At 33.6% G+C, this 16013-nt stretch overlaps 1 protein-coding gene across 1 annotated transcript; it reads right to left on the bottom strand.

Moving 5' to 3' along the window:
• Positions 1 to 4563: 4563 nt before the first annotated feature.
• Positions 4564 to 9573, bottom strand: LOC145638919 (uncharacterized). The gene is made up of 4 exons (XM_081689982.1): positions 8822 to 9573; positions 8565 to 8668; positions 6322 to 6649; positions 4564 to 5124 (listed from the first exon to the last, which is right to left on the bottom strand). Exons 1-4 carry the CDS (start codon positions 9394 to 9396, stop codon positions 4806 to 4808), a joined length of 1326 nt encoding a protein of 441 aa, XP_081546108.1. The 5' UTR covers positions 9397 to 9573; the 3' UTR covers positions 4564 to 4805.
• Positions 9574 to 16013: the final 6440 nt, after the last annotated feature.

Genomic DNA, 16013 nt, shown 5'->3' with positions numbered 1-16013 from the left:
TAATTAGGAGTTCAAGTCTAAGGAAGTTTCTTTCCAATGCAATATCAAATGTTTGACATAAGTAAGACTCTATTCTTTAGAACTGCTCCGCTCCGCTCTGCTGAAATATGCTCTGATCTGCTGACTGGATTTGCTCTGCTAACCCCTGTTCTGCTCCGCTAAAATCTGCCAAAAATAACAAAAGCACAAGGCCTAATATTTTTATGCAACTAGTTATGGTCCCCTAAATCTCACCCGGTGTTAATATTTTGTTGTATTGATTACCCATTTGATGTAGCTAGTATATACTCATATATGTGATTTCAGTAATCAGTACAATCCAACTCCTTTACATTAATTAATTATTTTACAATGCATATTATTTGAAGTAAATATATTAATTGGAAAGATTTAATTAACAATGGGAATTCTTCTGTCTTGTGGAAATATGACAACATCTACTATTTAAAACGCTTTGTTTTATGTGCATCCTCCATGTCGTAATATTTTTTTTTTTTTTGACATCCATGTCGTAATATTTGTATTGTAAATTTGTAATGTTTCTCTGCAAGGAGTTGTTTTATTTCCTCTCTGTTAGAGATATGATATATCGGAAAATATATATCGGAATATATATATATTTTCCGATGTATCATATCTCTAACACTCTCATATATATGTATATCTAATATATCCTTCCAAACATTTCTTTATAGTCTTATAATATATATTCATGTGAGAGTGAGAGTGAGGGAGTGAGGGATAGTTCAAGTTGTTAGAACTTTCTTTCCGATTTCAAGAGATATTGGGATCGATTCTCATCCCGTCTTCGTGGCTCTCTAACACCAAAATATATATATATATATATATATATATATATATATATATATATATATATAGGATTAGTTGAATGTTGAAGTGAAGCTTGCGTCAAATTCAAACAAATACTCCGTAGAAGATAACAATATACTTCATGTGCCTATCTATTTTAGTAGGCACTGTGGCATGTGAACCCCAATTATCAGTATTCAAACATTATTAACCCAATAATAGATTTGCATATGTTTTTAACAATATAATCTTCTGAATCACAGACCTGCCTTGTCTATTGGAGGTTTGTCTTGTCAAAGTCAAACAAATCTTTGATTCTTTAGTATGTTTATTTATATTTTTGAATTTTTGTTTTGAAGAACTTTTGGACTAAACCGTATTAAAATATTTTATAGGAAAAATTAGAAATAATAATTCCAACTTTGTCTAAATTATGTAGAATAATCCCAACTTTCGTTAATATTGGAATAATTCGAACTTTGGGGGTCTTTTTTTTCTTCAATCCCAAACCGGTCATCAAAAGTCAATGACCTATTGTAACAGGTTATGTGTCACGTGTCAAGCTACAATTGGTCCAAAAAAAAAGAAAGATAAAAAAATTAAATTTAAAAACAAAAAACCCTCACCTACCTGATAACCGTAACCCCCACCACCACCACAACCTGCCACCATCGGCTGCGCTAACTCCTCCTTTCCCCTGCCCCAACTGTGTGCCGCTTCCCCCCCCCCTAACGCCCTGTGCCAGAGTTGCGACCGACATCCACCCACAATTCCCTCATTTTCCAGTCGAAACTCCCTTTGAAACCCTCCCCCACCGTCGAATACCCCCAACAACCTATTTCTCACCGTCGAAAACCCTAGCGGCTTGGGTTTTCGATGGTGGGGGAAGGATATTTGGAGGTTTTCGGATGGGGCTAGAGGTTTAGAGGGGTTTTCGAGTGGGCCTGGTTGTTCTGAGGGATTTTTCGAGGATGGGTTGCTGGTTTTTGGGGTTTTCGGGAGTGGAGCTAGTGGTGGCAAGGGAGTTTCGGGGAGGGGATGGTGGTTTGGTCGGAGCGACAACCCTAGTGGCTGGCTGGTGGTGGGGGAGAGACGACCGGCGATGAGGGAGGTGGCTAGGCTGGCGGTTTGCCGGGTTTTTAGGGTGGTTGGGGTTTGGTTGGGTGGTTTTTTCTTTTTTAATTTTGGTTTTTTTTTTTATATTTTTTAACCAATTAATTTTTGACACGTGTCATTTTAACAAAAGAAAAAAAAATCATTCAACCGGTGACCGGTATTTGGGATTGAAGAAAATGAAGACCCCCCAAAGTTCGGATTATTCCAGAATAATCTAAAGTTGGGATTATTCTACATAAATTAGACAAAACTGGGATTATTATTTCTAGCTAATTTTTCCTATTTTATACGTGGTTAGCAATACCAATAGTTGATGGTGTGATTACTTGTTTATTACTTCACATGCATATTGAAACTAACTCCAGACTGATCAACCGAGTAACCCTTGACCAAGAAACCCCGGCCAAACGGTGTTACCGTCAGGGCATCAGTTACATATGAAACTTTGTGTAGGTTTTACATATTATTATACTGAAATAATAAAATTAAGAAGGTAAATGATGAAAAAATTAATGTAACGACAATTGTATCTTTGCATGGCTAAATGATTTGCCCAAGCTTGGCATCCTTGATCTATACATGATGGGTTTTTACCATCCTATGCCTAACTCATAGGCCCTTTGACATGGCATGACCTAGCTTGCAAACTAAGTTGTGGATCATGCCTAGCTAGCTAAGGAATGACCGATTGAAACGCCTAGGGACGAAAGTTACCCTAGCACAACATTGTGTCCAAGCCTCTAAACAAGCATAGGAATTTTGTTTAAGCACATCAATTATTGGACATATTTTGTTATACCTGCTAATCTGCTATATCATAAGAACCTACGTACATAGGAGTACATGAACTTAAATAAGAATGTATGCAATATATAGCTTCGTTCTTTAGCTTACGTTAGCTTTGTTTCATTTTCAATCTTAGCTATTAATAAATACATATAATTAAGGAAAAATTGACATGAATATTATGACCTTTGCGCGGTCCGCCCTAAATAAAACCACCTTTTGATAATCCCCCAATAAAACAATCTTTGCACACCATCTTCCAAAAATAGGATAAAAAACCGGTAACTTGTTTAATAGGTTAAGGAGGAACACGTGTCACATTATAATTGGGTAGATTTATTTATTTCAATTTTAACATATTTCTTTTTTTAAAAAAGAATTAATTTATAAAAAAATTAATAAAAAAAAAAAAATACTTCCCCTCTAACCACCTCCCCACCCCCTCCAAAATCCGGCAGCAACCACACCACTGCCCAGCCACCATCTATCCAAAGAGTTACAACCCCACCTTCTCTCAACCACACAACTCCAACCTCCACATTTCCACCACCATGCCGCAACGCTTAGCAGCACTACAATCAACCCGCAACCCATTCGACCTTCATCAACAACAATCGCACAACATCATCTCCCCCCCCCCCCCCCCATTCACGAAAGAAAGCGTCGAAAACTCCGACCAACACCAAAGCGCACTAACAAAGCATCTCACAACAACTTAGACCGCAAAAAAGAGTAAATCGGAGCCCAAACCCGCTACCTCTCCCTCCAAAATCCCCTCCTTTCCAGCCACCTCTTACCATCCCATCCCCTTCCCCTCCAAAATCCGGCCACCTCTCTTTCCTTCACTGCCGAAACCCCAGACCCCTCCAAAATCCGGCGGTGACGGTGTGGGGATTCACGGGAATGGGGGTTCACAAATGGGGGATTTTGTTTTTTGTTTTTTTTTTTCTTTTTTGTAAATTAAAATCAATTTTTTTTAATTTAAATATATTTTTTCTAAAAAGATAAATGTAAAAAAAATAAAATAAAAAATAACCAATTACAAAGTGACACGTGTCACTTTAACCCATTAAATAGGTTACCAACCGGTTTCACCCCATTTATGGATGATGATGTGCAAATGTCGTTTTATTGGGGGATTATCGAAAGGTGATTTTATTTATGGCGGACCGGACAAAAGTCATAATATTCCTGTCAATTTTTCCTATAATTAATTTATCATTAATCTTTCATTTTATGAAATCCGATTCCAAAAGTCATATACAGAAGCTTGTATTAACATAATGATTGTGGTAGTACTACTACATCTGATTTATTAAGACAACGACAATCATACTAGCTAGGTTGTATAATTATAAATTGATTAAGTTTAAACAATATAATTACAAAGTTGGATAATCTAACTAGTTGCCTAAAAAACTTTAAGTTGTGCTAGACAACAAAAACTCATCACATCATGAATTCTCAAAGATCCATGTCTTAATAAAGTGAGTAGCTTAGTTGTCTATTACATGGCTACTCTTTCTTAATCAATAATTAATTGTTATGTTCCTTTTGTCACTTGAAGAAAAGGACAAATTAGTTAGCGTGGCTAATTACCTACTTAAATTAGCTAGCTTAGATTTGATCCATGTAAGTAGATCTTTCATGATGTTTATATATTATATATATCATTTATAAGTGAAATATTAAAGGTTGATGATATAGTTATCCGAAGCTAGCTAACAAAATTAGATCTACTAATTTTGTAGTTGTTGGATTGTTGTCAAAGAATATGACAAAACTAACACACATTAATTTAGGCTGAAATAATTCAATTAAAGCACTCTCTAATCATAGGATACATAGATATAAACATAAACAAAACAAATGAAAATTGAATTTAAATACATTATACGTACAATTAATATATACAACAAAGAAAAACTCTAACTTGATTAACTAAAACTAAAGGTGGAAATTACTTTAATTTAATTACGAAAATGCATAAAGATGGTTACAAGTACGTCTGTGATTTAACTAGTCAGCACGTGACAGAGCACTCGGTTAATTTCTTCTTGCAAGTTAGCAAAAATTACAAATAAGCTAGCTAGCTAGGCTGTGGTTAGGGTTTTATAAATAACTACAAAGCAAGGAAGAATTGCCTTGGGGTTGGTCACCACCAAGTCTTCAAGGTTAGAGTAGATTCCGGCGGAACCGGCAACCGAGTCGTAGGAAGTGGCGTTACCCGAAGGACCCTCGAGGGACATGATCTCCTCTTCGGCCGGCGCGTCGTTGGCGCTGCGCTTCACCCTACCAGCGATTACTCGGCATACAAGCATTGCCCTACGTCCATCCGTACAATCTAAGCAATCGTGGGCCCTCCCACTACTTGCGGTTGTCCTCACTCCCTTGTTTCCTTGGAACCCATGTCTAATGTTCACCCATAAACAAAACAAGTTAATATTACAAATAATAATTTAATTAGAGAGAAAATAATGGGGTATGATTTTGTGATTGGACCATAATTTGCATGTTTTTAGATGGTGTGTTGCAAAAGGTTGAAGAGAAAAAGCCAAAAAAAATGAAGAAAAGTTAAGTTGAGATGTACACTATTCATGTAAACGGGAAGTGGGTTGATAGCAAGATTAATTGGCACAATTAAATGTTTGTCCTTTGTTCTTGTACTCGTCTAGTACTCGGATCTTATTAGTGTAGTGTTGAAATTGTGCACCGTAAAACTCTTTACAAGATAAACATCAATCGTTCAAGATATACTATCGTAACAGACAGACAACAGTCAATATTGTGTAGAAAAATCACTGCTTATTCATAAGCATAATTCACATTAAAATCAAAACTTTATAGCTAATATTATAGTGACATTGACACCGCTTAATGTTTTATTGCCAGCATTTTGCTACACCAAATAATATAATGAATTAGTGATACATAGGTTTTTAATTTTTCATAATTTTCAATATCTATTGAAAGTAGAATTCATGTCCTATAAAGTTATATTAACAAGTAAACTTCCTTAATTAAGTAACATTGTCAAACCCAATGAGGTTATTTATTCCAATCTCAACTAACTTTACAAAACAGGAGGTTTTCTATAAAAATTTTCTTACTTATCACATAGCCAAAAAAGGGGGTTACTTTGACACATTTCCAATATCAACTAACTTAATAAAATAGGAGATTTTCTATATAATTATCTTAGTTATCACATAGCCAAAAAAAAAGGGGTTACTTTTGACATTATCCTTAACTTTGAGTACTTCCTGAGTAATTAAATACTTCTTATATAAGTTAAACACACAATATGTATGTGACAGGTTTCGCATGGAAGAAGCAATATGCATAGCTAGGATCAATCTTTATGTAATAAGACGGTTTTCTAGGAGACTATTGCAAATGCTTATCCATATTAGACAAACTAATAACACATATTATTTGATTTTAATCCTATAGTACTCTATAATCCATATAATTTTAATTAATTACAACACATAAACTTTTACACAAAATCAGCAAATAAAAATATTAATAAATAACAATTACAAGTCGATACACATAAAAATTAAAATATAGCATAAAAATCAATTGTATTAAGAGTAAGAAAATTACCTAATGATAGTACAAACGCCGCAACCAGGGACAGAACCACAAAGGTTAGAAGAACCACGTGCGCCAAGCGAACAAGTAAGAGCAGTACAATGGAATCTTAGTAGTTCATTCCCATCTGCAGCGCATCTTGGGTTCTTCTTTGTGTTGTTATTTGCTCTTAATTTCACTGCATCCCTACAATCTTCGAACCGTTGGATCGTTCTTTGTGTGTTTTGAACCTTCAATATCCGTTCGATCTTGCATATTGGACTGTCCTTTTTTAGCCAACTCGACTTGAATATTATCTCCACTATGTTTCTACCCGAATCCTCAGGACCTAGCTCCGACACTATCCACCATAACAGCAAACTTTTACAAACAAAAACAAACAATAATAACAACAATAATCATTTTAATATTTATCTCTTGGATTCTATTTTCATCCCACTTTAAATTTTTTGCGACATTGCTTATGTCATTACGTTATTCACACAAGCTAAGTGACACACGAAAATTCATGTGTGTGAATATATCACGCTCAATTCTCGATTTTTTCTTTTAAGATGGGAGTTTTTTTTTTTTTTCCTGGTAGTTTTTTTAGGCGGTTTTTTTGTTTTTTTTTTTTAAAGAAATTGTAACTTTTCTTTTTTTACACAAAAAAAAAAAAAAAAAAAAAAAAAAGTGAGGGGTATTTTGAAAAAGTGAAATTTATCACCCAAAACTCTCTTTTACTTTATATATACGGATTAGGATAATTTGAGATTTACTCGTTGTATAACAGTTTAACATAAGTAATTTTAAGGAATGATTAGCTAATGAACCAATGAAAAGAATAATGCCACAAAGTAATTAGCTAGTTTGACAACAAATAAGTATATGACATTTATTAAGCTTGTACCACATTGAACTAATGCTTTAATTGTGTAATCTAAAGTTTTCACATCTTGGAATCGAAATCGATTTTTTGGGTTTTGATTTGTTGTCGGTGGGCCTTTTTGTTTACTCTCATCATTTAATTCCTTATTTGAATTAAATTGCTCCTAGGTGGTCCAAAAAACTCACATAATTAATTTATTCAATAGAAAAACAAAAAAAAATCTCACATAATTAAACATTTAGCATCTTGACATGGTGAAATTATTAAACTCGTTAATTCTCCCCACCACCCCCTTGATTTTATAATCTCACCGGTCAACATAAAATATTCAAACCTTATTTAACTACAAGGTTTTAATTAATTCGAATTCGAGTCAAATGATATTTCTAATGGGCATGGTCTCTCCAATTCTATATACTACCTCCTTTAAATGTGATGTGCAACTTTGGGGTTACATATAACCTTTAACGAATGTTTTATTGTTGTTGCATTTTCAAAACTCGAACCCAAAAAGAAAAACTAAACTTGATATCATTAACGATTATGTCATAGAGTCTACTAGTGTAACATCTTATCTAGATTAGTATGATAGATTACTGAGTACTAGACAGATAAATATATTAAACTACCTAAAAAGCCACATCAAATAAACAAAGTTTGTCTTCTTTAGTGGTGTAGATGATGAACTTGAGCTACAAACAAGTAGAAGTTATATGAGACATAATTATCACAAAACTTTTGACTGTTTTATTTGACTGTAAAAAATCAGTTACCATACACTAGTAGTATTAGCATGGCGCACAAATGGATAAACTACTAATTGGCCAATCAAAGTTAAAAAGACCTTTAAAAAATCACTATTCAACAACCAGCTTTTCTACTTACACTACATTTCTGCTTTATGTTCCTAAAATACAGTAAATTGTTTTTGCTTTCAGTGTTATTTTTGGTAGGACATTGAATTAGTTTTTGATAAAAGTACCTTACTTCTTTAAAGCTCTGACATCTCATTCATTTCCAAAATTAAAATTTGAATCTTAAGTGCCCAACGACCAAGCTCCATTAATATGTCGATTTACACTTATTTCTACAATTTAATTCTACGACCTTATGGGTGATTATTATTATTATACTTATATTACAAAATATCCGGCAAAAAAATTGGCATACTTGACTCTTGGACCGACCTTATATATTTATCTGTCTCCGAAAGTTATTTATAAATTATACTCCGTAATACTTTAAAATCCAATTTTTTTTTTTCTCGTCAAAAAAAATAATAAAAAAAAATCCAATATTTTTTAGTACCTATATAGTAAATTTATTGTTACGAATTTAATTTATTTTTACTGAATATTCCATATTAAACAACATAAAAATTAAATACCTGCATGCCTAACAACTTGGTGATGCTCCAAGCTTTCAATTTTTGGAAAAACTTCTCCACAGTGTGGGCATGCACATACAGTTGTCCTTGGAATTATTGGGTACCTGATAATTCAATTTCATTAATAATTTTACCAACTCAACTAGTACGACTAACATAATTAAATTTATGTTGGTACTTCCTTCGTTCTTTATTGTTCGTCGTAATTTAATTAAACCCGACTTTATTACTAATAATAGATTATATAAATAACAAACCTGCTAGGATCAACAATCATATGGCACTCATAACACCCGGACAACTTCCTCAATGGCATCCCTCTAGACGATATGGAATGCGTAGTTGTCACACTTGAACCCGATCTAACCGAACCCGATAAAGACCGGCTCGACACGGACCCTGCACCAGTCTTACCCCGGTGCAGGAGCCGAGCCTCTTGACCCAACGAGCTACTTTCGGGGGACGAGTTATCGGACCGGTGAACAACCCTAGTGTTTCCATGAACTACGTCACGGAAACTACACATAGAGCCACAAGAGGATATGGCACTACTAGTACCTTTAGAAGGGTCATGAACTCTAGAACCTTCTACTTGCTTGCAAGTAAGAAGGTTCTTGATCTGGTCCCATGACGAAGGTTGTTTTGGTTTCGGGATTGTTGATTGTTTTACTGGAGTTTGTTGCTTCTTATTCTCTTCTTTGTGATGGTGTTTGTGTTTACGGCCTGGTTTCGGCTTTGACTTCGGCTTATTGGTACGGGCGGCGGTGGTGGCTGATTCAGGAGGGATGAAAGTGAGAATACCCATGAAGATGAGGCCTAACAAAGGTGTCATGAGAAAAAGGAAATAAAGAAGAGAATGAGAAGAGAAGAAGAAGGGTGGGAGATTTTAGAAGAATGAGAAGGTGGTCATGTCATGTGCATAGTGGAGTGGAATTTGGTGTAATTATGTGTGTGTGAAATGGGATCGAAGAAAGAAGGGGAAGAGGGGGTGATATAAGAAATTAAGAAATGGGAGGGAATTGAAGAGGTTTGTTATAGATTATAGTGGTGGGTCTTTTATTTTTGGCTTCTTTGGTTTGAGAAGTTGTTTAGCTAATGGATTCCAATGTGTCTTTATCCATTATTTTAATAAATTATGATCTCATGGTCTAAAAATAAAACATATAGTACAATAAAAAAATCAATATCAAAAAAATCTTCTCCGTATTAAGAAAACTTTATTTCTTTTTTTTAAGAGAGAATTTTTTTTTATTTCTCATGCTGTTTTATGTTTAATTTAGGCCCTGTTTACTTCACCTTAAAAAAAAATATTCAGTAAAATTAATTTAATTTCAGTAAAATTAATTTCAGTTCATTAAAAATAAGTTCAGTTTAGCAAAAATCATTTCAGTTCAGTAAAGTAAACGTAAAGAAGAAATATAATAGATAATCAAAAAAATTAATTTCAAATCATCAAAATTAATTTTAGTTTAGTAAAAATAATATAATTTCAACAAAAATAATTTCAGTTCAGTAAAAATAATTTTAATTTAGCAAAAATAAGGTGAAGCGAACGAGACCTTATTTTGACTTATTCACGTAAATTTGGCTTTAATAAATTTGGATGTGTTTTTGACAAAAATAACTATACTAAAGTGAAATTATGTTTTGAGAAGTATAATAAGGATAACAATAGTGAAGGCCTGAAGGGAAAGGAAGGGGAAGGAAAAAGAGGGGAGGGAAAGGAAAGGAAGGTGGCGGTAGGGAGAAGGACACCTTTCATTTTCCTTCCAACTCTCTCCAATAATGGAGGGATTTGTTTTATCAAAAGTGAAAGGAAAATGGATCCCTTGAATTCTCTCCCCTTCCCTCCCTACATTAGATATTCAAACAAGGGAAGATGTTTCCCTCCCTTTCTCTTCTCTTCCTTTCTCTTCATTTCTCTCTATCCAAACATAGCGTAAATTATAAGTTATGTTTCGATATAAATTAGATTATATAAGTTTAAATTATATGCTTTCACCTTATCCGGTGTTAAGCTAAAAGATTAAGATTGAGAGTCTGTATACGTAGTACAAAAAAGTTTACATGTTTTAAAACAAAAAATGATTTATTATATTCAAATATGCATGTAATTTTATTATTAAACCATTTAGAATACGTAGTACTCCGTACTTTTTTTGTTCTATTTGTGTGTTGTTAATTAAGGTCATGGATCATGGATTCATGGATGGTGAAGTGGGTATTACATTATTATTATTACTATTATTATTATTTCTCTTCTTTCTTTACATCAAACATTTTTGTTTCACAATTTCTACTCTTTTAACGTTTATTTTCCTAATTTATAACTTTATTTCAGATTATACATTTTTAATTCGTTTTTGGCTAGCTCGATATATAATCTGTTATATATTCTCTCAATAATAATTCTCTGTAATTCTCCTTCAATATGAACGGCCACATACAATATATATAACCTAGGTATACTTGGTGGGCAAGACCGAATATACTCTAAAGATAAACTTCCTAAGATACACCACAATATAGGGGTGAAAGTAATTTAAATTAAAATCGAATCGAACCGAAAACCAAACCGAATTAGTAATTTGGTTTGGATTTTTTAAGAATTTGGATTGGATCGGATTGGAAAAATTAAAAAATATGGATTACGGATCGGATTCGGTTTGGGGTTTGAAAAAACCGAAAACCGAATTACAAACCGAATTTCGACCCAATACTTTAAGCCCATTTTCTTTTTCAAAGTATCCAACCACTTTCCCCTTTCATATATAAACTTAAAAAAAGAACATAATTCTCAATTCTCCTTTCTCAATATCTTACTCTCTCACAAAGAATGTAGTTAACAAGAAATGATTGTAGGAATTTTCAGGGTGAAGTTTGAGTTTCGGATTTGAATGTTGCAAAAGAAGGGAACAAATTTCGGTTTGGATTGGATTCTAATTTGAAAAAACGAATTAATTTGGTTTGGATTGGATTGGATTGGATTAAATCTTAATTCGGTTTGGATTCGGATTGAGATTTCTGAAATCGAATTAATTCGGATTGGATTCGGTTTTGGATATAATCCAAACCGCAAACCGAACTTTCACCGTACCCCTACCACAATATACTCTAATATATTTTACAATATTTCACAATATTTACCCAGCCTGGTCTGGCTGGGCAGTACCAGTTCGCCACCGCTGCTGGGAAGTCAACGTCCCAATCAGAGAGTGTCCGGTAGCCGGTGCAGTTTTTCGACGGTGGCGCGCCATTATTTTCTGGTCTTGATGTTAAGGCACAACCACGGGTTATTTTAGAGCAAGAAATTATTGATAGAAATATTGAAATCTCACCGGAACATTTGAGGGGGAGTTCATCGGATAATTTGGGTCGTGGTCACCGTGAAAAACGGCCTCCTTCGTGGCATCGAAATTATGTTACTCATACTATCATTACTGAATATATAGACCCTTTTACTTCAACTGTAGTCCCTCCTCAATCACATTCATTAGGTAAATATTTCCCTATAGCTTGTCATGTTGAATATAATCGTTTTTCTATGAGACATGGGTGTTTACTAGCGACGATCACTAAGGGAAAGGAACTATCTTCATTTAAAGAGGCGGTTAAAGACGTCAATTGGCGTAAGGCGGCGATGCAAGATGAGATTGACTAGAGCGTAATGGCACATGGACCGTTAAAGATCTTACTCTCAGCAAGAGGGCTATTGGCAGTGGTTAGGTGTACAAAATCAAGTACACCGACAAATCGAAGGTGGAACGTCTCAAGGCTCGTTTGGTTGTTCATGGCAACCGACAGGATGAAGGTGTTGATTATAATTAGACGTTTTCTCCTGTTGCAAAGATGGGTACGATACGTATTTTGTTAGTTGTTGTTGTATCTTTTGATTGGGAGTTACATCAGATGGATGTTCATAATGCTTTTCTTCATGGTGATTTGGATGAAGAAGTGTATATGCAGTTTCCTCCGGGGTACGGTACTTCGAAACCTGGAAAAGTTTGCAGGTTGCGGAAGTCTTTATATGGCTTGAAACAAGCCCCGAGACAGTGGTTATCAAAGATGTCTAGTGCTCTGCGAGCTTTTGGGTTTAAAAACTCATCATATGCTGATTACTCCCTATTTAGTTATGTATAAGGCAGTGTCTCTTTGCATGTTTTTGTATATGTCGATGACTTGATTATTCCAGGCTCCTCTCATGATGCCATTGTTAGGTTCAAAGCCTATTTGTGCAAATGTTTCTATTTGAAGGATTTGGGTTTGCATAAGTATTTCTTAGGCATTGAGGTTGCTCGGAGTCCGGAGGGCATCTTTCTTTCTCAACAAAAGTATGCTCTCAATATTTTGACTGAGGCAGGAATGTTGTGTTGTAAACCCATTGACACTCCGATGGAGCAGAATCATCATCTTGCACATGCTTCTGGTGAGTCGTTTGCTCAACCGGTACAATATCGTTGTTTGGTTGGCCTGTTGGTCTATTTGTTGGTCACTCGACCAGAGTTGAGTTACTCAGTGCATGTTTTGGCACAATTTTTGAGTGTCCCACAGGTTTCTCATTGGGATGCATGTGGCCATTCGTGTCTTGCGCTATCTTAAGGGTAATCCAATACAAGGTATTTTGTTGCGACCTACGAAGGATTTACGCTTGATGTCGTTTTGTGATAGTGATTGGGCAGCGTGCCCGTTGACTCGGCGCTCCTTGTCAGGTTATTTTGTTTCCTTAGGTCGTTCCCCTGTTTCTTGGAAGACTAAGAAACAACCTAATGTGGCCACATCCTCGACTGAAGCCAAATACATGTCTATGGCTCTCACTACTCGTGAGTTGAAATGGTTAGAGCAGTTGTTGTTTGTTCTTGGTGTTTACCATTCGAAGCCTATGCATTTGTTTTGTGATAGTCAGTTGGCTTTGCATATAGCTAAGAATCTTGTATTTCATGAACGTACGAAGCATGTAGAGGTAGACTGTCATTTTGTTCGTGATGAGTTGATAAACGGTAATATTTCTACCTTATACGTTTCGACGGGTCATCAATAGGCAGATATTCTCACCAAGGATCTAGGATGTCAGCAGTTTGGTTTTCTGTTACGTAAGTTGGACATTCGCGATTTGCATGCTCCAACTTGAGGGGGAGTATTAGTATCGGTTTGGTTATATTTGTTAATATTGTATTTATGTTAAGTTTATCTTGTTAGGAGTTTTAGGCAAGTTATGTTTCCTATTGTATTGAGTATATATTTGTGATTAATATCAATGCAAAGGCTAAGCCGTTTTCTCCACAATAAATATATTAACTTCTAAATCTATTCACAATATCTCACATAATATACCTTTTCACAATAATATCTCATACGATATTATTCTCATAATATCATATCACAATATAGGTTCCTATCTCAATAAACTCCTTATTCTCCCTCTGCTTTTCTGCTACTCAATTATGGTATGTACCTAACAAAACCCAAAATAAATAAAAGTGAAGTCTATACATGTGACTACTTTCAGTTTACTTCATCATTGTTGCTGAACTGAAATCATTTCTAGTGAACAAAAATTATTATTGATGAATTTAAATTGTTTTTACTTAAATTAAACTAAATGTAGGTTTTTTTTTAAAAAACTTTTACCACCAACAAAAAACACAAATTTTTTTTTATTAAAAGTTTTATTTTACCACCAACTAAAAACCTAAAAAATTATTTTTTACCACCTGCTTTCAAAATAACCACTTTAATGTTTGTGGGGTCAATTTGGAACTTTGGATTCGATTTAAGGTCAAAATTGACTAAAAATTATCATAAATATCTCATTTTGCCTAAAAATACCTCAGTTTCCGTAACCCACACAAAACGAGACATTTTCGATAATTTTGAGTCAACTCTAACCTCAAATCGAATCCAAAGGGCCAAAATGACCCCCGAAATCTCTAAATAATATTTTTTTGCATGAATATCGATAATTTTTTTTAAAAAACCGTTAAATTTAACGGTTCCTTTGATGTCTGGTGGTGAAAAACATTTTTTTTTGTTTTTTAGTGTTATATAAAACTTTAAAAGTTTGGTGGTAAAAAACAATTTCGTGTTTTTTCTTGGTGGTAAAAGCCAAAAAACCTTAAATTTACTGAACTGAAATTATTTTACAGATTCTCTATTATATTTCTTTTTAAAAGTTATTATTGTTACTGAACTGAACTTTTTACTGAACTGCAACAATTTTTAATGAATTAAAATTATTTTACTCCATCTGTTTTTCTTAAGCACCCTACTTTCCGAAAATGGCCTTTTTTTTAAAGTGCCCTATTAGTCTATTACCAAAAGTGAAAATCTCACTCAGATTATATATTATTTCTCTCTATTTTGTTTAATCACACTATCATTTCATGTAATATTTTCTCCCCTTCACATTATTCTTAGCAATCCTCATTCATATTTTTCTCTTCTATCTTATTTTTCAATTTTTTTTTTTGATTCCTAACCATACCCATTTATATATTATTTTTTTTCCCTAAAACTATGTGCTCAAGAATATGGGGCACTTAAAAAAACAAAGGGAGTGCTATTTTTTTTAATGAAGTGAACAAGGCCATAGTTTTAAAATGAGAGACATATAGATAAGAAATTAATTAATTTAATAGAATTACGTCCAACAAAGTGGGTTGTAGTTGATAAAAAATAATAAGAAAAGGTTGCCCAAAAATATAGAAAAATTGTGTTAAATCAAGAAAAATAGACAAAAATAAAAAGTGAGTAAAATTTAAGAAATGTAGAAATTATATGTGTTAGGAAAATTTGAAAATTACCACCTATTATAATTCACGTGTTATTGATACCTCCAATAATTTTTTATTTTTTTTTATTTTACCACCAACAGTTTCTTATTTTACCACCAACAGTTTCTTAAAACATTAATATTACTACCTCTTTGCCCAAATCCACTTGCATGAAGACACTTTGGGCCCCGCCCCTTACTTTTCCATGTTCTTTTTTCCTTATTCTCACTATTTTTCATTCTTTATTCATGACTCTATCTCAAACTTAGGTTAACACTTAAAATCGGAAAGAGAAAACAAAAACAAGATTTTTAAAAATCAATTCTCCTAGCTTCAATACATGAAAGCAATTGAGGAAAAAGGTATGTAATATTGTTTTATGTTTTAAAAAATTAAATCCGGGATTTTGAAATGAATTTAGGGTTTTGAATCAAATTGGAAATTTGATTATAGTAAGGAATTAGGAGAATTTAAGTCAAATTTCATGAAATTCATGTTATGATTAACATTATTATGGTCATCATTAAACAAGAATTGAGAGAAAATGAAAAAAAAAAAAATGAATAGAATGATATCATGCAAGGAAGTTTGGGCAAAATAGTGGTAAAATTTTAGGTTTTGAACAATATTTGATGCATGGTAAAATAAAAATAAAATAAAATAAAAAATTATTGGTACA

The sequence above is a fragment of the Chenopodium album genome, chromosome 7, assembly GCF_948465745.1.
Source record: "Chenopodium album chromosome 7, dcCheAlbu1.1, whole genome shotgun sequence".
Taxonomy (NCBI): Eukaryota; Viridiplantae; Streptophyta; class Magnoliopsida; order Caryophyllales; family Amaranthaceae; genus Chenopodium; species Chenopodium album.
Note: the sequence above shows the minus strand (reverse complement) of the source record. Positions and strands in the feature narration are given on the sequence as shown.

Bases quoted from the DNA above. Each gene is read 5' to 3' on its own strand.
- LOC145638919 (XM_081689982.1), bottom strand. From the start codon at position 9,396: ATGACACCTTTGTTAGGCCTCATCTTCATGGGTATTCTCACTTTCATC. The intron at 8,669-8,821 runs GTTTGTTATTTA...TTGAATTATCAG, and splicing joins ATGATTGTTGATCCTAGCAG to GTACCCAATAATTCCAAGGA. The intron at 6,650-8,564 runs GTATTTAATTTT...TATGGTGGATAG, and splicing joins CCAAGTTGTTAGGCATGCAG to TGTCGGAGCTAGGTCCTGAG.